The 24,154-nt window shown below is 46.7% G+C and overlaps 2 protein-coding genes across 2 annotated transcripts; both read left to right on the forward strand.

The window, feature by feature from the left end:
• Nucleotides 1–366: 366 nt before the first annotated feature.
• On the forward strand, nucleotides 367–6,679 carry CD8B (CD8 subunit beta). Its single transcript, XM_058024949.1, has 5 exons — nucleotides 367–504; nucleotides 2,886–3,236; nucleotides 5,366–5,455; nucleotides 6,438–6,527; nucleotides 6,639–6,679. The coding sequence occupies exons 1-5, from the start codon at nucleotides 459–461 to the stop codon at nucleotides 6,677–6,679; spliced, it is 618 nt and encodes a 205-aa protein (XP_057880932.1). The 5' UTR covers nucleotides 367–458.
• Nucleotides 6,680–20,828: 14,149 nt separating this feature from the next.
• Nucleotides 20,829–23,936, forward strand: LOC131083663 (T-cell surface glycoprotein CD8 alpha chain-like). Its single transcript, XM_058024533.1, has 5 exons — nucleotides 20,829–20,874; nucleotides 21,433–21,795; nucleotides 22,341–22,427; nucleotides 22,797–22,913; nucleotides 23,902–23,936. The coding sequence occupies exons 1-5, from the start codon at nucleotides 20,829–20,831 to the stop codon at nucleotides 23,934–23,936; spliced, it is 648 nt and encodes a 215-aa protein (XP_057880516.1).
• The last annotated feature ends 218 nt before the right edge of the window (nucleotides 23,937–24,154 follow it).

A 24,154-nucleotide genomic window follows, 5' to 3' on the forward strand; every position in this document is an offset into this window, starting at 1 on the left:
ACTTCATCTTTTCCTTGTCTTGAATGCTTTTTTATTTCAGCAGGGAGAAAACCAGCCAAAATTCACGCTTTCCTTCTTTTATCTTTAAGGCCATGGTCCTACATTTGTAAATTTTTGATAGAAGTAGATTAAAAGAAGGAGGAATAACTAAGTGGTGAAATATGAAGAAATCTGAAGAAATTAAAAATCAGTGAGTTTTTGGGGTTTTATTTTTCTGACGGGGATTTAAGGTACCCTGAGAAGTGCTGAGAAGAGTGAAGGGTGCTGCCCTGACGGACTCTTGGGTTTGGCGCAGAAGAAGCTGCCAGGCTGAGGCTCCAGGTGCTGCTCTTTGGTGAGAGACCTGCACAGAGAGGGGCAAGGACTTCCTGAGGGGAAGCCAGCCCTGCCACCAAGAGGTGACAGCGAGGGGAAAGGGGGAGCTGGCACAAAACCCCTCTGTCACCGAGTCCGCCACCATGGCCCGGCCATGGCTCCATCTCTGCATCTGCCTCCAGATCCCAGGTAAGAGCAACACATCTCCTAGGGGTTGAGGGCACCTAAAATCCTGCTGGAGCCTCTCCTCCACCACACTCCAGCAGCTGGATGATGGCAGATTAAATATACCATCACAGTAGAGATCTACAGGGTATTATTGCCTATTTCAAATCACTTTGGATCATGCTATTAATGACATATTTTAGGTTTTGGTCAGCCCTGAACTGGTCAGAAAGTGGGACCGGTTGGTTGCTGTGGTTCCCTTCCAACTGAAATAGTTCTATTCTATTCTATTCTATTCTATTCTATTCTATTCTATTCTATTCTATTCCATCCCATCCCATCCCATCCCATCCCATCCCATTCCACTCTATTCTATATTCTGTTCATATTTCCACCCATAGTGGTATAGACACCACAGAGTTTTTACTCCTCAGTGCAGAAGAAGCTGCTAATGGAGAAGTTAAAATCTCCACTGCCAGTGTAACACAAAGATGACAAACATCCCAAATTTTCTAAATCATCCAAAGACTGAGTATTTCCAAGGAACACAGCTGGAATTAGTGTGCTGTAAAACCATTCTACCTTACAGGTTCTGGTATCCTATAGATCTGTGAGGTGAGGAGCCCACTGAGAAAACCTCAATAAATGGGAGTTTGCTTTGCCCATGCAAAAGGAAAAGGGGTAATCTTTATGTTGCTGCAGGCTGGTCTGGCCAAGCACTGTGATTCCCCATGGTGCCCCTGAATATTCACCAGGAAAGGGAACAGAGAGGTTTTGGGGTTGAAGGTATGACTGAGGATGAGTTTTCTTCTCTGTCTCCATCCCAGCTCACTCCTGGCTTGACCACCAGCGCTGAGCTGAGATCTTGCAGAATCTCTTCTTATCTTTTCTGACTTATATAACAATGTCTCCAACAGGTCAAAGATAAGTTTTTCATGGAGAGTTTTGTTTCCCATGCCCAGCAGAGCCAGACCTCAGGGCACTCAAGGAGGCCCTGAAGCCCCCATGTGCCATGGCCACACACATTTCATCCCCTGAAAAACCACACAGGTGTTTGCCAGGACAAAATCTGAGAGAACTTAAACCTTAAATTTAATTCTTTCTTAATCTGAGAGAACTTAAACCTCTCTAAAGCTTTAAGATTATATATTTTAATAAAAAGAGACATTAATGCTGTCACAGAGCCAGAGGATGTGGTGAAATGCTGCAGCTGCTGTGCAACACTGGAATATTGTCATTACAATGTTAGTGTTCTGCAGCACTGGGGTCCTTGGTGGGGGGACAGAGGAAGGCTCTGGACCCCTGTCAGCCACCAGAGCCCTCTCCTCTGCCTGTCCCATTGGGAACGTGGGAGACATCAGGACCTTGTACCACTTAAATGCCTTTAGATGTTCTTGGGTCGTGCCCATCCATCCCCACACCACAGGGCTGCATGAGGCTGAAAAAACTGCTGTAAGCAACTTCAGATTTTGAAGAAAAAGGAACATTTTAAAGTTAAAAAAAAAGACAAGAAACACATTATTGAGCTTTTTGCACAACTTTAAAACAAGCCTGGGAAAGAGATGGGGGCAGCAGGAGTGCCCTTATCTGCAGAGGGCTGTTTTCCACTCGGGCTCAGAGTATCTGCAGCTTTGCAGGACTGTTTGCTGAACAGCAAGGATCACAAGTTACCTGTTATCCTTTCCACAAGGACACCCCTCACATCTGCCTGGGCCAAACAAGACTGATAATTTCCACAAAGCTGCAAAGCCCAAACAGGGAGATGTGATGCCAAACCAAAGCTTTGAACCCCACCGCTGCCCCTCACTCCCTCTCCTTCCCCATGTCTCAAAATTCCTTTGAAAAATATTATTGTCTGAAGACTAATATCAAATTGGCTCATTTTGACATGTTTTGCATGTTTTCTGGTCTCTTTTTCTGCCCCTGAAATGTTTATCCGTGTTGTATCTGTAAGAAAAATATGGCAAATCAGGTAATAGGCACTAAAATTTGTTGGAAAAGGGGTAAAACGTCTGAAAAATGAGAAAGGTAAGGAGGGCAGGAGAGGGGCACTCACAGGGGCAGGCAGGGATGCTGTTCCCTGCACATACAGCCCCCAGGAGACCCTCAAAACCATCCCTCCATCCCTCTCCCTGTCAGTCTGCCTCCTTCCTATAGAAATGCTTACAGAGAAAATCTGCCTGTATAATTTGGCCTGGCCAAAACAATACCTGGGGAACCCAAAAAGGCCTCTGAGGGAATATGGGAGCATCCTGATAAAAAATGCTCCTGTTTCTCACTCGTGTGACCCCTCTGGTCTGTGTGTCTACTGTGATTTTATTAAGCCCATAAAGAAAATCTGTATTTTGCACGGAAGAAAAACAATGAAATTAAAATAATAACTGTATATTTCTCTCTTCCCTTAGGTTTTTATACAACTCTGCTACTAGCCCAAACTCCAGGGCATATTCTAACCCAAACCAGCAATAAAACTGAAATCCTCTGTGACCTGAAGAAGGAGCACACCGGGGTCTACTGGTACCGCTGGAGCCAGGAGAGGCAACAATTCCAGTTCTTGTTGTTCTCCAACACAATGGGCAGAGCCACCTACGGCCCAGGTGTGAGGCAGGACAAGTTCAGCGTCCATGAGGCGAGGTCCCAGAGCTCCCACAGCCTGCACATCAGCCACCTGCAGCCCTCAGACAGCGGCATCTACTACTGCTCCGCGTTCCAGTCCTCCCAGCTGCTCCTGGGCGCTGGCACGCAGCTCACTGTGGGTAAGCTGCACCCTCGGGCTTCCAAAATGTGCCACCAGCAGCTGTGATGAGCCTGGGAAAGGGGTGATTTGATTCTTCCCAATTTTTGAGTTGCAAGGTTGGGGCTCTGGGTTTTGTCTCTGAGATCGGATAAAGCAGGAAATGCAGAAAATACAGAAAATGGCTAAAATTTGGGTCAGCTTTGTGTGATGATCCTTTTGCCATCAGCAGTTGCAGAAAATACAGAAAATGGCTAAAGTTTGGGTCAGCTTTGTGTGATAGTCCTTCTGCCATCAGCAGTTGCTTTGCTGTGGGCATGCCTTGAGCACAGCATTGCTCCCAGTGCTCGAGGATTTCCTTGGGAAGTCCTGGTATTGCCATGCCCTGTGTTTTCCTCATTCCCTGCTGGGTGTACTCTGGATGGGAGGCTGGATGTGTGCCCTGCTCAGCTCACAGGTCCTTCCATGCCATAATTCTCCCTCACCCTCACTCCAAGTGACAAGAGCAGCATCGAGGACAGAAAGCATCACCCCTCACATCTCTGGGGTGGATCTGATGGCAGCTTTCAAGAACATCCCCTCAAAAAAACCCCAAAAACCTGAAATGGGATTTATTCCCCAAGCTGGATGTGTGCCCTGCTCAGCTCACAGGTCCTTCCATGCCATAATTCTCCCTCACCCTCACTCCAAGTGACAAGAGCAGCATCAAGGCCAGAGAGCATCACCCCTCACATCTCTGGGGTGGATCTGATGGCAACTTTCAAGATCACCCCTTCAAAAAAAAATACTGAAATGGGGTTTATTCCTCAAAGCTCACAGCCCACTATTCCTGGGGAGATCCAAACAGGAATAACATTTTTCTGCAGGTGTTGTGGGAGGAGAGAGGCTTTACAGACATCTGGGGCATACAGAAGCTCTTTTCAGCCCATTTTCCCTTTGACCACAAAACAGTAGTTGATGCAGAAAAAAGAATGCATTTGAAGTGGGATTCAGCCTCTATTTTTGCAGACTTTTAGGGAGACAAATAACTTATTTAACTAAGATACAAATAACTTATTTAACCAAAATGCCACTTCTGGCTCTAAAGCGGACCCAGTGTCCCAGTTTTTCTGGGTTTTTTTTGCAAATACACTCTGTACCTTGAACTGGATAAGAAATCCCTTTTGGATTATTGCAGACTCAGAGAAAAGCTGGTTTAAGATAAAGGAGAATTGTTTTTTAGCAGCTGGGCACATATCTCTGTGCAAAGCATGAAAAACAGGATTGAAATGCAGCTTGATCAAGGACACCAATTAAAAAGTAAACAGCAGCAGGTGCTCTGGGAAGACAGGCTTGGCTGGATATTTTCTTTTTTTCCTTTTAGTTCTCATGATAAAACAATTTGTCTTTAAGTTTCTTTTCCCTACGTTTATTATCATTTAAGGGAGAAGTTGTCCAGATAAATCCCAGAGCCCTGATGTCTCATCTTCTCATGTAAAAGAATGGTAGTTTCTGTAAGAATCTACATCCTGGATAGAAACAGAAGAAAAAAATATTTTTCAGTCACCTAAATTTTTGAATAAAATTTTGAATTAAAAAATAGTTTTCAATCACCTAAAATTTTGAATAAATATGATTTGAGCAGTCAGACATGCAGCTATTTAATGACATTACTGGCATATTTTCCTGGCCAACTTTATTCAGAAACAAATATGTTCTATTTGAATTTGGATACACTATAATAAATCCTACCCTCATTTTATCAGGGAAAAATAAATCAAATGTTGAGCAAAGATTAGAACAATGTGAATAAGGAAAAAAATCCAGGGATCCCTTAAAACATTCCAGTGCTGCTGAAATGGTTTCACCGATGGTTTTGTGCAATTCTGGTGAGATGATGCTTGGCAGCAAATGTCACTGAAGCAAATTTGGGGGTTTTCCCTGCATTAGCCTTTGTTACCTGGTACATTATTTGATTAACACTTTTAAAAGCTCTTGGTGACTTCTGTGAGCCCCAAGAGGCTCAGGTGAGGTGAAGCTCACCCCTCTGAGTGAGGGGGTCACTGCTGGGGGCTGGTTCAAGGCACACGGGGCTGGTTCAAGGCTGGTTCTCTTGGCTGCTCTTGGAGATGTCTCTGCCACACTCACAGCCTCCTTTTCTCCTTTCCCCAGTTGATGTTTTGCCTCCAACGACCACGCAGACACCAGTGTCCAAAAAGCCTCTGCCACGCACAACCAAAAGGAAAGCTGCCAGCAGGGAAGGTATGGCACTGTGCCAGCTCCTGGAAAGAAGGGCTTTGCTGAGCTCCTGGGTCCTCAGGGCTCAGCTGGGTTTGTCCTGGGGTGGGGCCACCACAGGGTCACCCTGCAGGAGTGGCTGTCTGGGTGCACATGGTCACACTGCTCTGGACAGACTTCTGCCTCCAGGAGGGATTCCCTGGCACATCCACAGGTTCAGGGGCAGGATGGATTTCAGTTTAGGGTCCCATGACCTCAGAGTCAAGTTCCCTGCAGCGCCTTTTTCACTGTGAGGGGGACTGAGCACCAGAGCAGGCTGTCCAGAAGGGTTGTGGAGTCTCCCTTGTCACAGACAACTTTCATGAAAAATCCTTTCCTCAGGATTTTTCCTCCTGAGAACCTGAGAGGCCTCAGGAACAAAATGTAAACATTGATTATCTGCTGCTGTGGAATGCAACAGGTAGATCTGTGATTAATCCATGTAAGATGTTTGTAATTAATGGCCAATCACAGCCCAGCTGGCTTGGACACAGAAACCGAGCCACAAACCTTTGTTATCATTCTTTGCTATTCTATTCTTAGCCAGCCTCCTGATGAAACCTTTTCTTCTATTCTTTTAGTATAGTTTTAATGTAATATATATCATAAAATAACAAATCAGCCTTCTGAAACATGGAGTCAGGTCCTTGTATCTTCCCCAGTCTAAGAACCCCTGTGAACACCATCACACCCCTTATCAAAAATATGCAAAAGCCACCTGGCCACAGTCCTGTGCCCTGTGCTCTGGGATGACCCTGCTTGAGCAGGGAGGTTGGCCCAGGTGACCCATTGTGCTCTCTTCCAGCTTTACCCATTCTGTGGTTCTGTGGTGCATCCTTCAAAGGTCACCCCAGGGTGATGGTCACACCCTCACCACCCCTCTGAGTGCCTTGCTTTCCTCCCTTCCCCAGCCCCAAGGCTGCTGGGGCAGGGTGGTGCCAGGTGCTGAGTGCTCTCCTGTCCCCAGGTCCCTGCAGTCCCCTGGTCTGGATCCCTCTGGCTGCTGCTGTCCTGCTGCTGCTGCTGAGCCTGGTGCCCGCCGCCTACCGCCTGCACCGTGAGTTTGCTGCCAGCACCCCGAGGGGGCAGCCCTGGCACAGCCCAGGAGGGCACGGACAGCTGGGAGAGGGGCCAGCACTGATGGGCACTGTCTCTTGTCTCTTCCCAGGTCTGCGGCGGAGGCTGCGGCTTCGCATCCACAGGCAGTAATTCCCCGTAAATCCCAGTAAATTCCCAGTAATTTCCCAGTAAATCCCACTGCCCTCCCTGCCTCAGATAGACAGGAAGAAGCTACGGACCCTCCCCTGCAGGAGCCTGAGCATGGCCAGGAAGGACCTGGCAGGGGACAGATGCGGGCTTGTACCACAAAACTGACATTTCTTTCCTTCATGACTTCAACATTCTCCTGGACACAACCCTGGCAAAAGGACCAGGCTGGATTCTGCAGCATCCTGAGCACTTCCCAAAGGACACTGAGCAGGGCAAATGCCACGGCTGGCTCTGCACAGGGGAAAGGGGCTGGTACCAAAGTGTAGCCGCATTTCTCTTCACAGAGAAAAGCAAGGCACCGTTCTTCCCAAGAATATTTCTGGGTTTCACGTTCTCTGAACATCAGAGAAAGAAAACACAATTCTTATCTTATTTGCTGTGCCTGTGTTTCTGCAAAAGTGGAATGCAAAATGGAGATTGTTTGCCCAGAGTGATGGAGTTTTGTTTCCTTGGCCTGTCAGGGCCAGGTGTGTGTGTTTGTGTCAGGACTGTGGGCTGACAGTCACGAGATTCTGGGCAGTTGAGTGCTTGGCAGATTCAGTTTAGATGCAATGTAATATACTGTAATAAAATATAGAATAAGATAGTATAATAAAGTAATTAATGAGCCTTCTAATAAGATGGAGTCAGATGCATCATTCTCTCCCTCATCAGGGGCAAAAATATCCACGATACCAAAAGAACTCAGATGGGCTGGAAAGCTGTGACAAAGCTCCTTGGCACTCCTCTCCACAGCACAAAGGTGCTTTTTTAGCTCCTGTTAACACTGATTGATAAAAATCTGGTAATGAACACTTTGAGGGCAACCAGCAGGGATGGGGCAGAGGCAACCTTAAAGATTCTGTGCAGGTTTATTCAATACCAAAAGTGAAAGTATCACTCAGTTATTCTGTTCTGCAGGCTGGTGTCTTTTGGTCCACGCAGTTGTGTGGCAAGCAAGGAACCATGGCCTCCAGCCAGGAAAGAGTTAAAGCATTGCAAAATCTCCAGGATGAGCAGATCTGGGAGGGTGTTTACTCCCATGGGAGACTGCAAACAGCCAGGGCTGGGAGAGGAAAACCAGACAAAGCCATGCACACTAGGCCAAACACTTGGCACAGCCTGAAGGTCAGCACCACCTCTGAGAGCAAACAGAGGCCCCCAGGGGCTGGCCCTGAGCCCAGCATGGCCAGTGGGAGCTGCCCTGAGGGATGCCTGGGGTGCTGAGCCCCAGGTGACCACCCTCCTGTGCTCTGAACCCTGTGTGACACCCCTGTGTGACACCCCTGTGTGACACCCCTGTGTGACACCCCTGTGCCCTGAGCCCTGTGTGACACCCCTGTGTGACACCCCTGTGTGACATCCCCGTGTGACACCCCTGTGCCCTGAACCCTGTGTGACACCCCTGTGTGACACCCTTGTGTGACACCCCCGTGTGACACCCCTGTGTGACACCCCTGTGTGACACCCCTGTGCCCTGAGCCCTGTGTGACACCCCCGTGTGACACCCCTGTGCCTGAAGCCCGGGTGACAGCCCTGCATGCTGAGCCCCAAGCAATGCCCATGGGTGCTGAGCCTTGAGGGATGCCAGAGGCAGGGAAGTCTCCCCAGGGATGGCAGCAAGGCTCAGCTACTGCCCAGGGTGCCAAGGCAGAGCTGGGAGTTTGGCATCCTGCTGGGCACAGGCAGCGAGCACTCAATCTTAAATGCACCCCCAGCCCCACATCTGCTCCCACACAGGCACCAGCCCTGTGTCAGCTCCTGGGAGAGCAAGGGGAAGGTGGTACAGAGTCCCCAGGGCTGGGGCTAACGCAGTCTTGGGATGAGATTTTGGGTGAAAGCATCACAGTGGCACAGCAGCACCACTGTGGCCTTCCCCTCCCTCCCCTCCCAGCCACAGCTGCTGCTGCTGCTTTCCTCTCTAATACTGAATTTTCTGTAGAGCTTGGTCTCAAGCCCAGCTGTTGGTGCTTCCCCTAGATGATGTAGTGGATAAATAAAGCTGGCAGTGGATCGTGCTGAGCCAGCTTTGCCAGGCTGTGACACTCACCCAAGCTCTCAGGCCAGCCAGCTGTGGGGACACCACAGATCCCACCCCAGGTGCAGCAGGGAGGGGACCCTGAGCATCTCTGACCCCCACACATCACAATTTATCCTCTGGAAGAGCTCAGATTAACTAAAACCATCATTTTCCTGCCCTGCAAGTAGCGAGCACAGCTTTGCCTCAGAAAGGCGTGTACATTTTTCATAACAGCTGTAAGAAAACCCCTTTGAAACTTCCCATGAGCAAAGGTTTATTTTTAAAAAAGCAGGGGCTTTCCCTCTGCCTGCAGCTGCTTTTGAAATCCCAGCTCCCTTTCTCGCTCTTGAGGTGTCCTGACCTCACTGCCCACGCCTTGCTCAGCTCTCCCATGGCCAAGCAGCAAACCCAGGCTGCACAGCCCAGCCCTCCTCTGCCTCAGGAAGGTGAGCAGCCCCGGGATAACCCTGCCCAGTCACTCCTGCTCCTTCTTCTCCACACTCAGGACACCCTCAGAGTGTCAGACCTTGACTGAAACCCCTGCCCAGGACAGACTTCAGTCACTTATCCCAACTCCAACAACACAAGCACAAAGGAGAGGGATTTATTCCTTGGCTCTCTGCTCACCCACAGCAAAGAATTTGCTCAATGTCTGAATTCCCCAATTAGTCTTCACTTTTCCTTTGTATTTAGGAGGAAACAAAACCAAAACCAACAACAAAACCACCCCAAAAATAACAACCCAAAGCCCACCCAGACTCTCCATCACCTGTGTGCAGTGAAAACAGGAGGGGACAGTGACAAAGATGTTGTCTGGCCTGTTGAAACACAGATCTGGGCAGTTTACCAGTAGAAATTATGAAAAAACAACAGTAATTTCTATAATCATCAATAGAGTGCTTTAGACAGTAAAACTGGGAGAGATTTTAGCAGCAGGTTTCACGATTGTGAGAGCTGATAGATAAAAACAGATTCACATTTTGTAGACCTTTTTCCCCCAGAGCATAAATAAGCACAAAACAGAAACACCAATGCAAAGATGCTGAGAAAATTATCCCAATTCCCTGACATCCCAATTCCTGCAGCTTCTTAGCTGAGACACAGTGATGATGCCAGCCAAGGGTCAGGGATGCTAAGTTCTGTTGTGGCACAACATTTCCAACTTGAGAGTGAATGGGAAAGTGTTTCTGTCCCTCTCTGTAATACCATGATCCCTGGATCCATGGAGAGACAGAGATACAGGTGACAGCTTTGTCCATCACAGTGTCACACATGCCACCATGTCCTGGCACATGAGGGTCCCTAATTCATCCCTTGGCTCCTTCCAGTGATGGATCAGCCTTCTCCTGTGTCCCACTGTCACCATCCTGCCTGCAGCAAGCAGCAGCCACACCTAGAAGGAAAAATAACAGGATTTTATAGATATAACCCAAATATCTTGCCTCAAATGTAAATAAACTATTTCCTCTTAAATGACAAAAGGAGACACCACCAAATCTGGACAAAGAGAAAAGGACAAGAAGGGTTTTGCAGATGTATGGGTTCAAGAAAAAAAAAATTCACCTATCTTGTGCTCATCCCCACAAATCATTGGGCAAGCAATTGTAAAAGAGATCAAAAATTATATGTTGCAATAGTCTGGTTTATTATTACTATTATTTCTTTTATATTTTATAGTATATATTATATATTTTATACAGAACATGTTATAGAACAGATATTCTATACAGAATATAGAATATATAGACCATATACAAAGAATATATAGAATTCATATTCTATATTATAAAACTATAATCCAGTCATTCTCTCAATGAACAGTGCAGATCTTGAAACCATTAAAATATTCAAAGGATATTTTAGAATATTATATTTAGGATATAGATACAGAGCAGAAGCACAGGCACTTCAGGCATTACAGTAAATAGTCTTCATGGTTTTATTACAGTTCTGTAAATGCATTTTTAAAAAATTGCCAGTCTTTACAGAATAGCTCAGTTGTTAATCTAACACTGGAAGTGCTCAATTTTTCTTTTTTTCTTTTAAACTGCTCAGTCATTTTTATGTGGGTGGTCTGTGTTTTTATGATACAGAAAAGCAAATCAAATCAGGTGCAGTTGAAAACATTCAGCTGAAAGCAAATTATTGACAGAAGAGTAAAGTTATCTCTGAGTTTAAAGCTCCTAATATATAAAAACCAATTTTTCAGTTAGAAACTGCTGGGTAAGGCACAGTAACGGAAAAAGGCTGAATAACACCTCTATTAAATTATTCAGCTTGAAATCTGTGAAAAAAAAGGAGATACTTTATCCATGGGTGCTCTCTAAATTCCTTCAGATTTATCCTCACCCAGAACAGCTCCATGCACTGCAGCTGTTTATTAAATATGTTGTCCTGGCAGGGGAAATGGATTCACAGCAGGACTTTAAAGCATTCAGGTCAGATCTGTTAAGTGGGAATTTCTAAATGTCTTTTTCTGTCACTGTATAAAATCAAAAAACCCTCTGGGAATAAAAAAACTACCTCCTGGTAGCATTAGTACTTTTTGCCTCTATTTTCTTGGACTTCAATAAGCCAAAAATAGCAATGTGTTAAATTTCTGGCTTATATAAACAAGAAATTGGGTTTTTAAATATATGATTCTAATATTGTTTAATATAATTTCTGTATATTGAAGTATATATTATTTGCTGAAATAACAAGTACTTGTGTATATCAATATACCCATAATGAGTGCACTCAGGGTGAGATCTGCAGCTTCTGTGGGATTACAGATATTATATTATATTATATTATATTATATTATATTATATTATATTATATTATATTATATTATATTATATTATATTATATTATATTATATTATATTATATTATATATTACAGATATTATATATTGTATATATTACATTATTATAACAAATATATGTTATTCCAGCATTCATTTAAGAATGGAACCCATATTGGACCAAGTCAAAAATGAATTTTATAAGGTTTGTATTTTGCTCCTCCACTACTTTGCTATGAGAAAGGTTAATTGGAGTTCATACACCAGAGGTTCTTCCACCTGAAGCAAAACTCTCCCATGTTTTAAATGTTGGCAAGATGACAGAAGCCTTTAACATTCCTCCCTTAGGCATTTGTGTTTTTCTACTAAAGTTCAACTTCTCATTTAGCCTGTAAGATGCACATGTGCCTGAAAGGGGGCTGCATCACACTTTTAAGAAAGAGAGAATCATTATTGCTATTTACACTTTCTGATCTAGGTAATAAATGAAAACCAGATATGAAACACTCCAAAAAAACACCCCAGTGATGACATCAAGCTCAGAATCTTTTCTCTGCCAGGCACAACAGCTCTAAGTGCTGTTGCAACAGGGATCTCACGCAGAAAAATTATTTAGTTCATGTAATTAAAACCCCCAAATCCCTAAGATGAATGGCTCAGCTGGAAGTCAATAAGCAAAGGAAACTTGTTCAGATGGCAAAGCCAGAGGTGTTTGTGAGGGTCCCCTGGATGAGGTGAGAGATGAGGATCTGACTCCATGTTCTCAGAAGGCTGATTTATGTTATGTTATGTTATGTTATGTTATGTTATGTTATGTTATGTTATGTTATGTTATGTTATGTTATATTAGCTATACTAAAACTATGCTAAAGAGAAGGATACAGACAGAAGGCTTAACAAGAATGAATAATAAAGACTTGTGACACTCCTCAGAGTCCGACACAGCTGGCTGTGATTGGTCATTAATTAAAAACAATTCACATGGAACCAATCAAAGATGCACCTGTTGGTAAACAATGTCCAAACCACATTCCAAAGCAGCAAACACAGGAGGAGCAATCAGATAATTCTTGTTTTCATTCTTTTCTGAGGCTTCTCAGCTTCCCAGGAGAAGAAATCCTGGCGAAGAGGATTTTTCAGAAAATATCATGGTGACAAAAGCCCTCTCCATGCTCTCCCTAAAGCTCCTTGGATTGGAGGGAGCTCTCAGGCCCCCAGGTTGATACAGCCACCTCAAGTTTTATCTCCTTGGCCCTTTTTGGCCCCAGCAATGAGTCAGGGCTAGGTTTTGTCTTGCCCAGGACTGAGTCTCTCCATCAGGCAGCATAAAACTTGATCCTGGAAAAATATGGAGAAGTTTCGCAATACTGATTTTATTCCCAAGGGCTTGAGCTTTGCTGAGAAACACCAAAAATTCTGGAATTCCCTCTGCAGAGCACTGGGAGCAATGGACACCTCCAAAGAAAAGCCAGGACAAGAGGAAATGGTTTGAAGTTGTGCCAGGGGAGTTTCAGATCAGATATGAAGAAAAATTTCTTCACTGAAAGAAGTGAAGGAATGTGGAAGGAGTGGTGGAGTCCCCATCCCTGGAGGGGTTTAAAAGACATGTAGATGTGGCACTTGGGGACATGCTTTGGTGGTGGCCTTGGCAGTGCTGGGCCAAGGATTGGACTCAATGACATTAAAGTTCTTCTCCAACTTAAACAACTCTGAGATTCTGTGCTGAGCCCATCCCCAGGCTGGTGGCAAGCACCACGGGCACCCTGCCAGTGCCAGCCCCTCCTCAGTGCCCAGAGCAGCCAGCCTGGCCCTGCTCCAGATGCAAACCACGCTGGCTTTGCTGCTCAGAGCATCCAGCCAGGAGGCCAGGCTCCAAAATCTGGTGTGCAACCACCCTCCGTCCCCTCAGCAGGCACCAAAATCTGGTGTGCAACCACCCTCCCTTGAACGGGCACGTAAATCTGGTGTGCAACCACCCTCCTTCTCTTCACCAGGTACCAAAATCTGGTGTGCAACCACCCTCCCTCCCTTCAGCAGGCTCCAAAATCTGGTGTGCAACCACCCTCCTTCCCCTCAGGGCTCAGCAGGGAGGAAGGCTGTGGCTTAGGAGACGTCTCTGTGCCCAGAGCTGGGTGTTGATCTCACCCAGCACACATCCTGCTGGGCTGTGGCTCTGCAGGCACCATGACATGCACACAAACCCTTCCTGCTGGGCCCTGCAGGCACCATGACATGCACACAAACCCTTCCTGCTGGGCTGTGGGCTCTGCAGGCACCATGACATGCACACAAACCCTTCCTGCTGGGCTCTGGGCTCTGCAGGCACCATGACATGCACACAAACCCTTCCTGCTGGGCTGTGGCTGTGCAGGCACCATGACATGCACACAAACCCTTCCTGCTGGGCTCTGCAGGCACCATGACATGCACACAAACCCTTCCTGCTGGGCTGTGGCTGTGCAGGCACCATGACATGCACACAAACCCTTCCTGCTGGGCTCTGGGCTCTGCAGGCACCATGACATGCACACAAACCCTTCCTGCTGGGCCCTGCAGGCACCATGACATGCACACAAACCCTTCCTGCTGGGCTCTGGGGACAGGCACAGCATTCTCAGAGGTGCATGCTGCTCTTCCACATGGCAGCTCCACAGCTGAGGGCCACCACAGCACAGAACCAGAGAATCATTTCAGTTGGGAATTACCTCCAAGATCATCAAGTCCAATCTTTGACCCAATGCCTCAATGCCAAAGTGCAATGTCTGCTTGTTTTTTGAGCACTCCCAGTGATGGTGACTCCACCACTGCCCTGGGCAGCCTGTTCCTGTTCTTAGCCTAATTTTTCCTAATTTTTCCTAATATCCAACTGAACCTCCTCTGGCTCAACCTGAGGCCAGCTCCCCTTGTCCTGTCAATATCTGACCCCTCTTCAGGCACAGCAGGGATGAGATTCTGAGTTCTGGGGACTCCTGGCCTGAAGAACTGCTGCCATTCTTCAACAAAGCCCAAGTGCAATCATCCAGCACAAGCACGAGGTAAACTCACTGCCGGATGCCTTAGGGAGAGGTACTGGGCTGCACTGATGCCCAATTTCATGGGCTTCAAAACATGATGCCTTAACATCAACACTGAATGCAAAATTCAAGTTAGGGTATTTCCTACCAGTCACTTAAAAAAAAATTGACATGAAATTTTCCTGGGGGCTGGGATTGTATATTCCTGCCCTGAGCAATGAGCTGAAAATGACATTCCTGTTATTAAAATACATGTCTCAAGTCACCTGGATGCAGGAGGAAATGAGTCAGAGCAGTTGGAACAGCCAACTGCTGTTGGTTGGAACAGCCATTGCTATAATTGATGCCTTTCCTCAGGTCCTTTCATTTTGATCTGGCACCCATCACTGCCACAGCCAGGATAATTATGATACAATTAAAAACATGGGTCACATCCCCCTGTGCGGAGCCCAAGGTGACATCCCCAAGGAAATGCCAGAAGATGCCTCTGTGCAAATTCTCCTGTCCCCAAATTTGGGCAGTCCTTACTTTCCTAAAGCTGGAACACAAACTGAGGTGGTTGCCCAGGGTCAAACATCTTTGCTGGCCATTATCCCTTTTCCAAGAGGGATAAATGTTCTCCTGAAAAACCACAGGATCTGTTGTTGGGATAATTGTCCTTGTGCAGGGTGAACAGCTAAGGAAGATTAAAGTGCCCAGCATTAAAGAATGAGATAATTGGAAAATTAATAGCATTTCAGAGGAAATGGATGTGGGGTTTTGTAACAAATGGCTTCCTTAAAATGACACATTGTAATGAGATCTCACATTTAAGAATATAAAAATGACAGGTTTGGTTCAAAGCAAAGGTTCCTGCAGACAACCATCCTGTCTCCAGCACTGGCTGTGAGCACATGGCTAAGTAATAATGACAAGAAAATCACATCTGACACTCTCCCTTAATGTTCAGTGTATTTTTAACTAACTAGATTTCCTGAGCCTGTTGCTGTCTATGAGTAACCCACAATGAGCCTCTCTCCCAAGCATTTGTCCAGGCCCTGCATCCACAGTGTCCTTTGTCAGGGACATCCCAGGGTGAAGGAATTGTTTTGCTTTCAGCCTCATCCAGCATCAGCTTCAGCTGCTGCCCCTTCCTTTCTGTATTGAAAAAAGCAGGAAATATTCAACCTCTCTCCACTCCTTCCCAGCCACTCCTTACCCTGGAGACCTTTAGTGTAAATCCATTTAAATCGGCTTTTCAGGGTAAAGAGTCCTAGCTTGACACACAAAATTCATCCCAGACCTCTGACCCCACATTTTGTTCTGCTCTGAAGCTTCTCTTGCTCTACTATTCTTATTTGAGTCCCCTCTGTGAGATGAGGGGTGAGAGGAACACAGCATTCAGGATTTATGCAGTGCATTGGGCCATGCCTTGGCTGTGGTCCATTGGGCCACACAATGGCAAAGCTGTGCTCTCTGGTTTAAATCTAATTTCCTTCCTACCTGCTGACATCCAATTTGCTTCTCCTGCTGGGAAAAGAGCTGATATTCCCATGGTAGTACCTGTCTTAACCCAAATTTTATAACCAAGACTGGACTGATTTTCCTTTCATGCAACGCTTCACAACAACCTACTCCAAATTTCACCTTCCCCTGCATTGCCCACTCTCTATAAAATCCTTCTGCAGTTCTGTATTTGCAACACATAAATGAAAACAAATTAATGTGCATTAAAATAAAGTTTGCAGGATTTGTTTAGACATGATTTGCCATTTGCCCTCTGAGCCCAACACTCACAATCGGGGAGTGCAGTGGTGCCTGCAGGAGAACAGGCATGGGAAGAAGGATCACTCTCTTCTCTTGCAGGGCTGTTAAAAGTGAACTCAACACCAAATCCAGTTTGTGTTGTTGATGGCAGGAGAGCATTAAACCAGCTGCTGCTTTTTGATGCCACCATCCCTCCCACCCTGCCCCTTTTGTACAGGGTGTTGTGGCTTAGGGCTGCATCTTACAGGTCTAAATCAACAGAGGGGGTTGGGGTTTTTTCAAATAAATGCAAAATTGAGAAGAAATAAGCTGTACAAGCTAGCGAACACTATTAATAGGACCACAAAATGGATGAAGCAAGTTGTCTCCAGCAAGCCATTGGTTTCCATCCTGCCAGCAGAGCAGAGGTGGAGAACAGAAGTGGGAACCTTTCTTCCATTTCCATTAGCTGTGACCTGCTGTGGAAATTAGTTCCCTTTCAAAGACTTTAACAGGAAAGATGCACAGCAATACCCTGCTCTGGGAAAGTCCTCCTGCACCACATAAATGGACCCAGAAACTCCCTGAGGGATCTCCACCAGGATTTCCTGCCCAGGGTGGCTGGGGAAGAAGGTCAGTGTGCAGCAAAGGAGACCAGACATGACAAGACTCTGGATTGGGGACAACAGAAGACATCAGCTGTGGGGACTGCACCAAGGCTGTGAGAGCCTGGAAAGGAGCTGGACTCAGAGGACAACAATCAAACAGTGCCTTGAACCCCACAGAAATGTGATTGTGAGAACTGGAAATGAGAAAATGAGACCAGTTCATCTACTTGAACAGTTCAGACAAAAAAAAAAAAAAAAAATATATATATATATATATATATTAGAGCCAGTCAGAAAATTTACCTTTTCTTAAGTCTATATATAGACTTAGAAAAACATAAGGTTCTTTTTTAATTCTAGTTTGAATCTGTGGTATTTAGATTAAAGAGGCAGAAAAACCAGCCTGCCCGCTGTTAACTGGAGCTGGGGCACTGGCACATTGTCGCCAGCCCCCAAAAGATACCACCACAAATTGCTGATTTACTGAATGCCAGCACAAATGAGCTCTGCAGCATCAAGAGAGGAAGTTTCCCACAAGGAAAACTCACAACACATCCAGGTCTCCTATCAAACTTTCATCTGAGGTACCAACAAGCTTGGAGATTGTGGAGAGTTTCCACCCTGTGGTCAGTTAAAGGCTGCTCCAAGGAGAGGTGAGAGCACAGGAGGGTTTGTGGTTTGCATTCTGGATTTTAAGGTAAGTGATGTGCACACAGAGCACCCAGAGCAGTGGGCAGCACTGGCCACCAAACTGGAAACGCTGGCTGCAGTGGAAAAACAGCATGAGTGCCTGGCTGGTGGCTGGTGCACTTGACATTCTGCAAAGCCCTTTGAGTGCTGCAGCTTTGCAAAGAAAAGGGGGGCAGCAAGGGGCTCACAAACCACAGCTTCACACCGGAAAAGCTGCGTGCTACAGCCTCAACAGGGTCTTTTTCCCTCTGTTCGAAAAACAGTGCTGGTAACTTGCCACTAAATTTTGAGGTCTTCATTGAAACTTTCCATTCTTGGTTATGAAAATGGAATGGAAAATTTTAATGCAATCCTCCAAGGGTTAGGAGCAGGAAGAGTCAGAGGTGCTGTGGAAAAACCTGGTGTCACCCCTCAGCTGGTATCACTGACCCCTCACAGGGATCCAAGAGCATCTGCTCATCCTCAGGAAGGTGGCATCACTGCCTGGCAATGGGATGTCCTTGTGGAGCACTAGGAGATGCCACGGGCAGCAGAACAATGGGCACAGCCATTGTGGTGCTCCTTTGGTGCTCACCGGCCACGGCAGCGCCAGTGCCACGTCCCAGAGGAGCTCCAGCCCCTCAGCACTGGGGCACACCCAGGCAATGTCTGCTATGGCTGGCTCTGAGAAACTGCAGAGTTCTTACCCCTTGGAAAAGCCCCTGAGAGCTTTCCACAAAATCAAACATATCCAAAACTCAGCATGTTCTGGTGCCTCAGCTCCCTCTCGTTTCCCGTTCCTTCTCTGTCAAATGGATGTAAGGAAACAGAGAAAATTAATTCTAAATTCACCTCCTGCTAGCCCAGATCAAAACCGGGTGAATCCTTGTTACTCTTCTCATCCTGCAGGATTTTGTCTCTTGTCTCCTTGCTCCTGTCTTCCACTAATTATTTGACATTAATTAAATAGAGATCTAAGCTGGCCCTAGTATATAAATATAAACCTCAGTCATAAACAACTTAGGTTGGAGTGCAAAGGAATAAGAGCCCTGTAACCTTAGCTGTAATAAAACTTATATGTAAAATAAAACTTATATGTAGGTTTGGGAGAAAAAAGAAATTACTTCTCCTTTCTAATCAACCTGTCTGGTCTCCTGACTTCTCTTATATGATGCTCTGCAGAGGTAACTGGTTGAGTATTTTTTCTTTTTCCTTAGTCATATCATACCAGTGACCCTACAACAGAATTTACTAACTAAATTACTAATAAAACAATGCTGGTGTTCATTGATTTGGCTTAGGTCCTCAAACAGTGACAGCCCATTCTAAAATCCTGTATAGAGGACAAACAGGCAAACCAGAACATAAAAAAAATCAAGGAGATTCTTTAATTAATCTGATTTCCCACCTTCTCCCCCCAGTTTTAGAGTTGGTCATCAGTATTAAACTTACATTAACCAATCTAAATTATTTTTACAAGTGTTGATTTTAAACCAGAGCTTTTTTCCTAGAGATCCTGTTTGTGTTCTGGAACTTTTCCTAATCAAATGATTGTCACTGCAACTTTATTTTTTGTTCTTTGTCACTATGCAAAATAGAAATAGCTTTGTACTACACAACACCTTACCACAGAAATCAGTAAAAAAGCAATGTGTGCCAGCCCTCCTGCAGCCATATCTCCCAGTGACAATAAGGTTTTGCCTTGCCTTTATAGGATATATTCATTAGCAGGGGAAAAGGTGGCCTTGCCTGGAAATCAGCTCAGTCTGAGAGCAAAGAGGACTGAGATCAAGAACACCTCCACACAGAGGAGAGGAATATCTGGGCACCACTTTGGTACCCTGGGCGGATTCATGTAAAATTTACTGCTTGTCACAGACAGGAAAGAAATGAGATTTCCCTGTTAAGAAAGGCAGCAGCCCTTCCTGGATGAGCCTTTGAATGCACAGGCTCTCCCAGCACATCCAGCACCACATCTCGAGGACACGCACTGCGTGCTCACTGCAGCAGAGTCAGAACCCAGAACTGACGACATTTTTGTCCCATCCTCATTGGCCAGCACATTCATTTCCATTTTACTTTTATTTGCTTTATTTAAGGTAGACATTACAAGCCTCCCAGCCTAACAAAAGCATGGATTTCACATATCTCAGCAGGCCTAACATGAGCTTTCTTCACTCACCAACATGCATAGAAGACCAGAGAAGTAAATCCAGTTCCTAAATTGTTTTCGGTGATTCAGCTCTGAGCCCCAACAGAAATGGCATCAAACTCAGCAGCACCTACTTTCTGACAGATCCAGGTAAAAGGGGCTTTCTTTGCAGAGGGGTAATGGAAAAAAAATAGAAAAAAAATGAACAGGAAAGCCAGGAAGAAAGAAAGAAATCAGACCCCAGCCCAGCCCCTTGCAGGCTGGTGAAATTGCTGTTACTGTGTGTTTTTAAAGCTCAAGGAAGCATCACCCATCCCTATGTGCCAGTGGTCACCTGGAGGCAGCAGCAAGGGCCATTGAGGCACTCAAGGGGATTTTTTTGGCAGAGAGGAAACACTTGTGGTGAGAGAAGAGAACCACAAGTTGGTAAAACAAACAAAGTGCAAAGCACATGCTGGACATTGGGTTCTCACACGAAGTTTCTGCTCACACACCACCTGCCCTGCACGAAGAGTTTTGAAATTACAAGGAAGAATTAAACAAAGAAGAATTGCAAAGACAACAATCAGGCACCTGAAGGACCCAGCTGTGTGCCTGGAGATGAATGATCTGTGTCTCTGTGCCATGAAACACCTGTGTCCCACTTGCTGGGTGACAAAACAGTCGGGGCTCTACCATCCACGTGAGACCCCTTGAGTGTGCTAAGGGGGAGGCAGAATCCCTGCCAAGGAGAGCAAAGTGCAGCCTGCACCAAAAGCATGGGACTCATCCACAACTCCTGCAGAGCTGGAGCTGCTGTGGGTCCCCAGGGGGCTGGGGAGAGCAGCCTGGGCTGGCTGGTCCTACCTCAGCCATCAGCAGCACCACTGGATCTCCAGGGAAGGCATCCAGGAGAAAACCTTCAGGCACCATCAAGAACTGATAAGGATGTAGAAACTCTGGACAAGAAATGAATTTCTTCAGGAAATCTTTTAGGTCCTGGTTACGCCGCAGATGCCGAGCATCACCTCCCTACCCAAGAGGGTCCTGGTGACATCACATCCTCCCCAAAGAGTGGCAGAACCTCCCAAGCCAAGTGACAGAGATCTTCTCAGCTGCTCTGCACCAGCCCCAAGCACAGGCACCCCAGGGGAAGATGGACACGTCTCCTGCCCCGCTCCTGCTGCTCGCGCTGGCATTCTGTGAGTACGGACACGGGGCTGTGCAGCCCCTTCACCAGGAGGGACAAGGAAAACCTTTCTATTGAATCCAACACACTGGGGTAAATGATTAAGGGGGTAAAAAGCAAACCAAAAAGGCTGACCTTGAGGTGTGCTCAGTGAGATTGGAAGGAAGGGTGGTATCACCTCAGGCAGCAAAGGGCAGCCAGAGGGGCGGCTGCAGCACCACCTGCACTGGGAACGGAGATGGATCCAATGAGGCTTCCAGAGGGGAAGGAGAAGGGTGGGAAAAAAGGCTTTGCAAGAAATGTAAATGGAGTCACTTCAGAGAAGCTGGGAAGGTGTAACGTCCCTGAGGAAACACTGGAAGGGCAGCACCCATCTCTCAAGCCCGGGATTGCTGAGCACCCTCCATGCACCATCCCAGCAAGGACCCCAAGGAAACCTTCACATCCTCCAGACAGTGAGGTCTCCCTCTCCATTTGAACTTCCAGCACATAGAAAGGGAGGGAGGGAGGTTTCCTCAGAGAACCCTTTGACTCTTCCCAAGTGGTTCCAGCAGGGATTTCTCTCCTGCAGGCTGCCCTGGGATCTACAGCCAGAAACTTGAGGTGAAGCTCAGGTCTCCCGAGGACATCGGGCAGCTCCGGGTGGGACAGAGGCTGGAGCTGGAGTGTCACACTGACAGGAGCCATGGGGCATCCTGGATCCGCCAGGACAGCAGTGGGACCCTTCACTTCATTGTCTTCATCAATTCCATTTCCAAGCCCACATTTGAGGGGGGGCAGAAAACGTCCACACGCTTTGAGGCGAGCAAAGACAGCACGATCTATCGGCTGGCAGTGAAATCTTTCACACCACGGGACCAGGGCAGCTATTTCTGTGTGATGAATCTCAACCAAATGCTGCACTTCAGCCCTGGCCAGCCTGCCTTCCTCCCAGGTCAGCAACACCTTCCCCAGCCTCACCCAGCCCTGCCACAGTGCCCAGCACCTCCTGCCCGTGCCCTGTGTAAGCACCAGCCCTCCACAAACCCCATCTCCCTGCTGGCTTGCCCAGGGCATCCTGTGAGCAACCCCTGCTGCTCCTGCCAGAGCCTCCCTGCTTCCCACCTCTCCTCCTGCCCAAAGGCAACCATCACTGGGCTGCAGCTCCCCATCCCCATCTTCCCCACCCCAGCCACGGCTCTGAGGGGAGAGCATTAAAGCAAAGTCCAGCACCACCCTCTCCCTCCTCAGCACACGCAGCTCCCAAAAGCTCAGGGGGCTCAGGCTTTGTGGGGGTGGTGTCACAAAGTGAGAAACAAGCAGGCTGCAGCTCCCTCCCTTGGGTTTTGGGAGTCCCCCTCCAGGATGGGCTCTGTGAAGTTCTCCTGGAGCAGAACTCAGGAGCACCCGTGCCCTGGCAGGGGTAAGAGAGCAGAAAGGCAGGAGAAATCTGTTTTATTGTATTTCTGTACATGCTGAATGAACCCATTTCACTTACAGCCACCACCACAGTGGCACCCAGCACTCCAGCACCCACCAGCCAGGGCAGCACCACTGAGGAGCCCAACCTCACATCTCCAGACCCAGGTAACCTGAATGCAGGGAGGGAGAGGGGATGGGCTGGACCCTTGTCCACTGATACCAAGGGGGATCCTGCAGATATTTTGGGATTGGGAGGGAGAGAGAAGATCCACAGAGCTTCTTTAAGAATTAAATTCCAATATTTCCTTCAACCTAAGAATGGCTAAATATGATGTAAAATGTTTGAGCATGCCTGGGCACAGCAGGGATATGGGGAGGGAGGGGAGAGCCTTGGTGGCTGGAGCTGCTTTTAGCCTCAGCAGGAAACAGGAGAAAACTTTTGCCCACATCTCCTCCCTCGAGTCCCCAGGAAAACGCTGACACCAGAAGTGTCTTGAGCACTTGGAGGACATTCCATATTCTCTCTTCCTGCAGAGGGAAGAATGCGGGGAGACCCGAATTTCTTCTGCCACATCTTCATCTGGGTGCCCTTGGCAGGTGCCTGCCTCCTGCTCCTGCTTGCCCTGGTGATCACCATCGTGCTGTGCCAACGTAAGGCTCCCCACACCCCCTCCAGACCCATCTCTGCTCTGAGCCCACGGGGACATGGATGTTCTGGCACTCTGGGGAGGCAGCTGAAAATCAGAACACAGCCAGTGCAAGACAAGGAGCACTGCTAAAATCAGTGCCTGCATTTTAATCCTCATCACCAGGGTTAGGATGAGAAAGAATTATCAACTTAGAATCAGTCAGGAAATTATTTATGATGGAAAAGACTTTCAAGGAAGAAAAATAGATTAGAAAGAGACAGTACTTAACTCTACCAGCTGTCTGGGCTTATCAATGGGTGTGTCAGAGGGTAAATTCCCCAGAGCCTGAAACATTCTGACCTAACAGAGTAAATCTGCTCCAGCACATGCTGAGAGCAGCATCTCAAGCTGGAACCAGATGAGAAACTTCATTACAATATGATCAGTGAAAAGCCCTCAGCTGCAGGTAATTTCTTCAGGAATTTCCAAGCCTTTCAAGAAGGATTTTTACCTTAGTCTAAAATTAATGGCTGGGCCATAATTAAATAATTAAATAATCAAATTAAATAATTAATTTATTTGGCTTAATCTACCCCAATGTAACAACACAGAGGCTAGAATGGAGGAGAGCATTGTTACCTTGGGTGCACATGATGTGGCATCACTGCCCCTCACCTGCTGCAGAAATTATTGCTGCTGAGGGATTTTCAGCAATGCCCCAAAGTCACTGGAGACAGAAAACAGAAATAATTCACCCTCAGTGAATTCTCAGGCTGACCCTGCTGCTACTCATGTCAAAGATTAATTCATGAAAATATTTAAGTGGATTACTGGGGTGACACGAGCTGCAGCACCTCTCCCTGACATGGATTTCCTCAAAAATAGGCTTGGTTTATCTGTTATTAAAGATATCAGCTGCAGGGGAGCACCAGCCCTGCCTCACTGGAGTGTTTCTTTCATGAGCTGTCCCTTGGCACCTTTGAATTAAAACATTTTCTCTCTTTTCTTAGAAACCAGAAGACGAAGATGCAGGTGCAAGAGGTGAGTGACAGCCACTGGCATTTTCCTCTTCAACTTGGCAACATCTCATCCCCAAGAGATAAAGGAGGCAGGTGCCAAAAAGCAACCTAAAAATGCTTCATCTGATAGAAGATGGCTGGGAGGAGCCTGAGCAATGACTTCAGGGCAAAAACAGAACAGAAGGTTCTCCTGTTCTCTATTTTTGGTTTTGCTTGGGGTTTTTTGTCTGTTTAGGTTTTTTCT

This window comes from Melospiza georgiana, chromosome 5 (genome assembly GCF_028018845.1).
Source record: "Melospiza georgiana isolate bMelGeo1 chromosome 5, bMelGeo1.pri, whole genome shotgun sequence".
In the NCBI taxonomy this organism is placed as follows: domain Eukaryota; kingdom Metazoa; phylum Chordata; class Aves; order Passeriformes; family Passerellidae; genus Melospiza; species Melospiza georgiana.

What these genes read in the sequence shown, in the direction of transcription:
- CD8B (XM_058024949.1), top strand. Translation starts at nt 459, where the DNA reads ATGGCCCGGCCATGGCTCCATCTCTGCATCTGCCTCCAGATCCCAG. An exon ending in CATCTGCCTCCAGATCCCAG is followed by an intron (nt 505 to 2,885) that starts GTAAGAGCAACA and finishes CTCTTCCCTTAG; the next exon opens with GTTTTTATACAACTCTGCTA. An exon ending in GAAAGCTGCCAGCAGGGAAG is followed by an intron (nt 5,456 to 6,437) that starts GTATGGCACTGT and finishes TCCTGTCCCCAG; the next exon opens with GTCCCTGCAGTCCCCTGGTC.
- LOC131083663 (XM_058024533.1), top strand. Translation starts at nt 20,829, where the DNA reads ATGGACACGTCTCCTGCCCCGCTCCTGCTGCTCGCGCTGGCATTCT. An exon ending in GCTGCTCGCGCTGGCATTCT is followed by an intron (nt 20,875 to 21,432) that starts GTGAGTACGGAC and finishes TCTCTCCTGCAG; the next exon opens with GCTGCCCTGGGATCTACAGC. An exon ending in CCTCACATCTCCAGACCCAG is followed by an intron (nt 22,428 to 22,796) that starts GTAACCTGAATG and finishes CTCTTCCTGCAG; the next exon opens with AGGGAAGAATGCGGGGAGAC.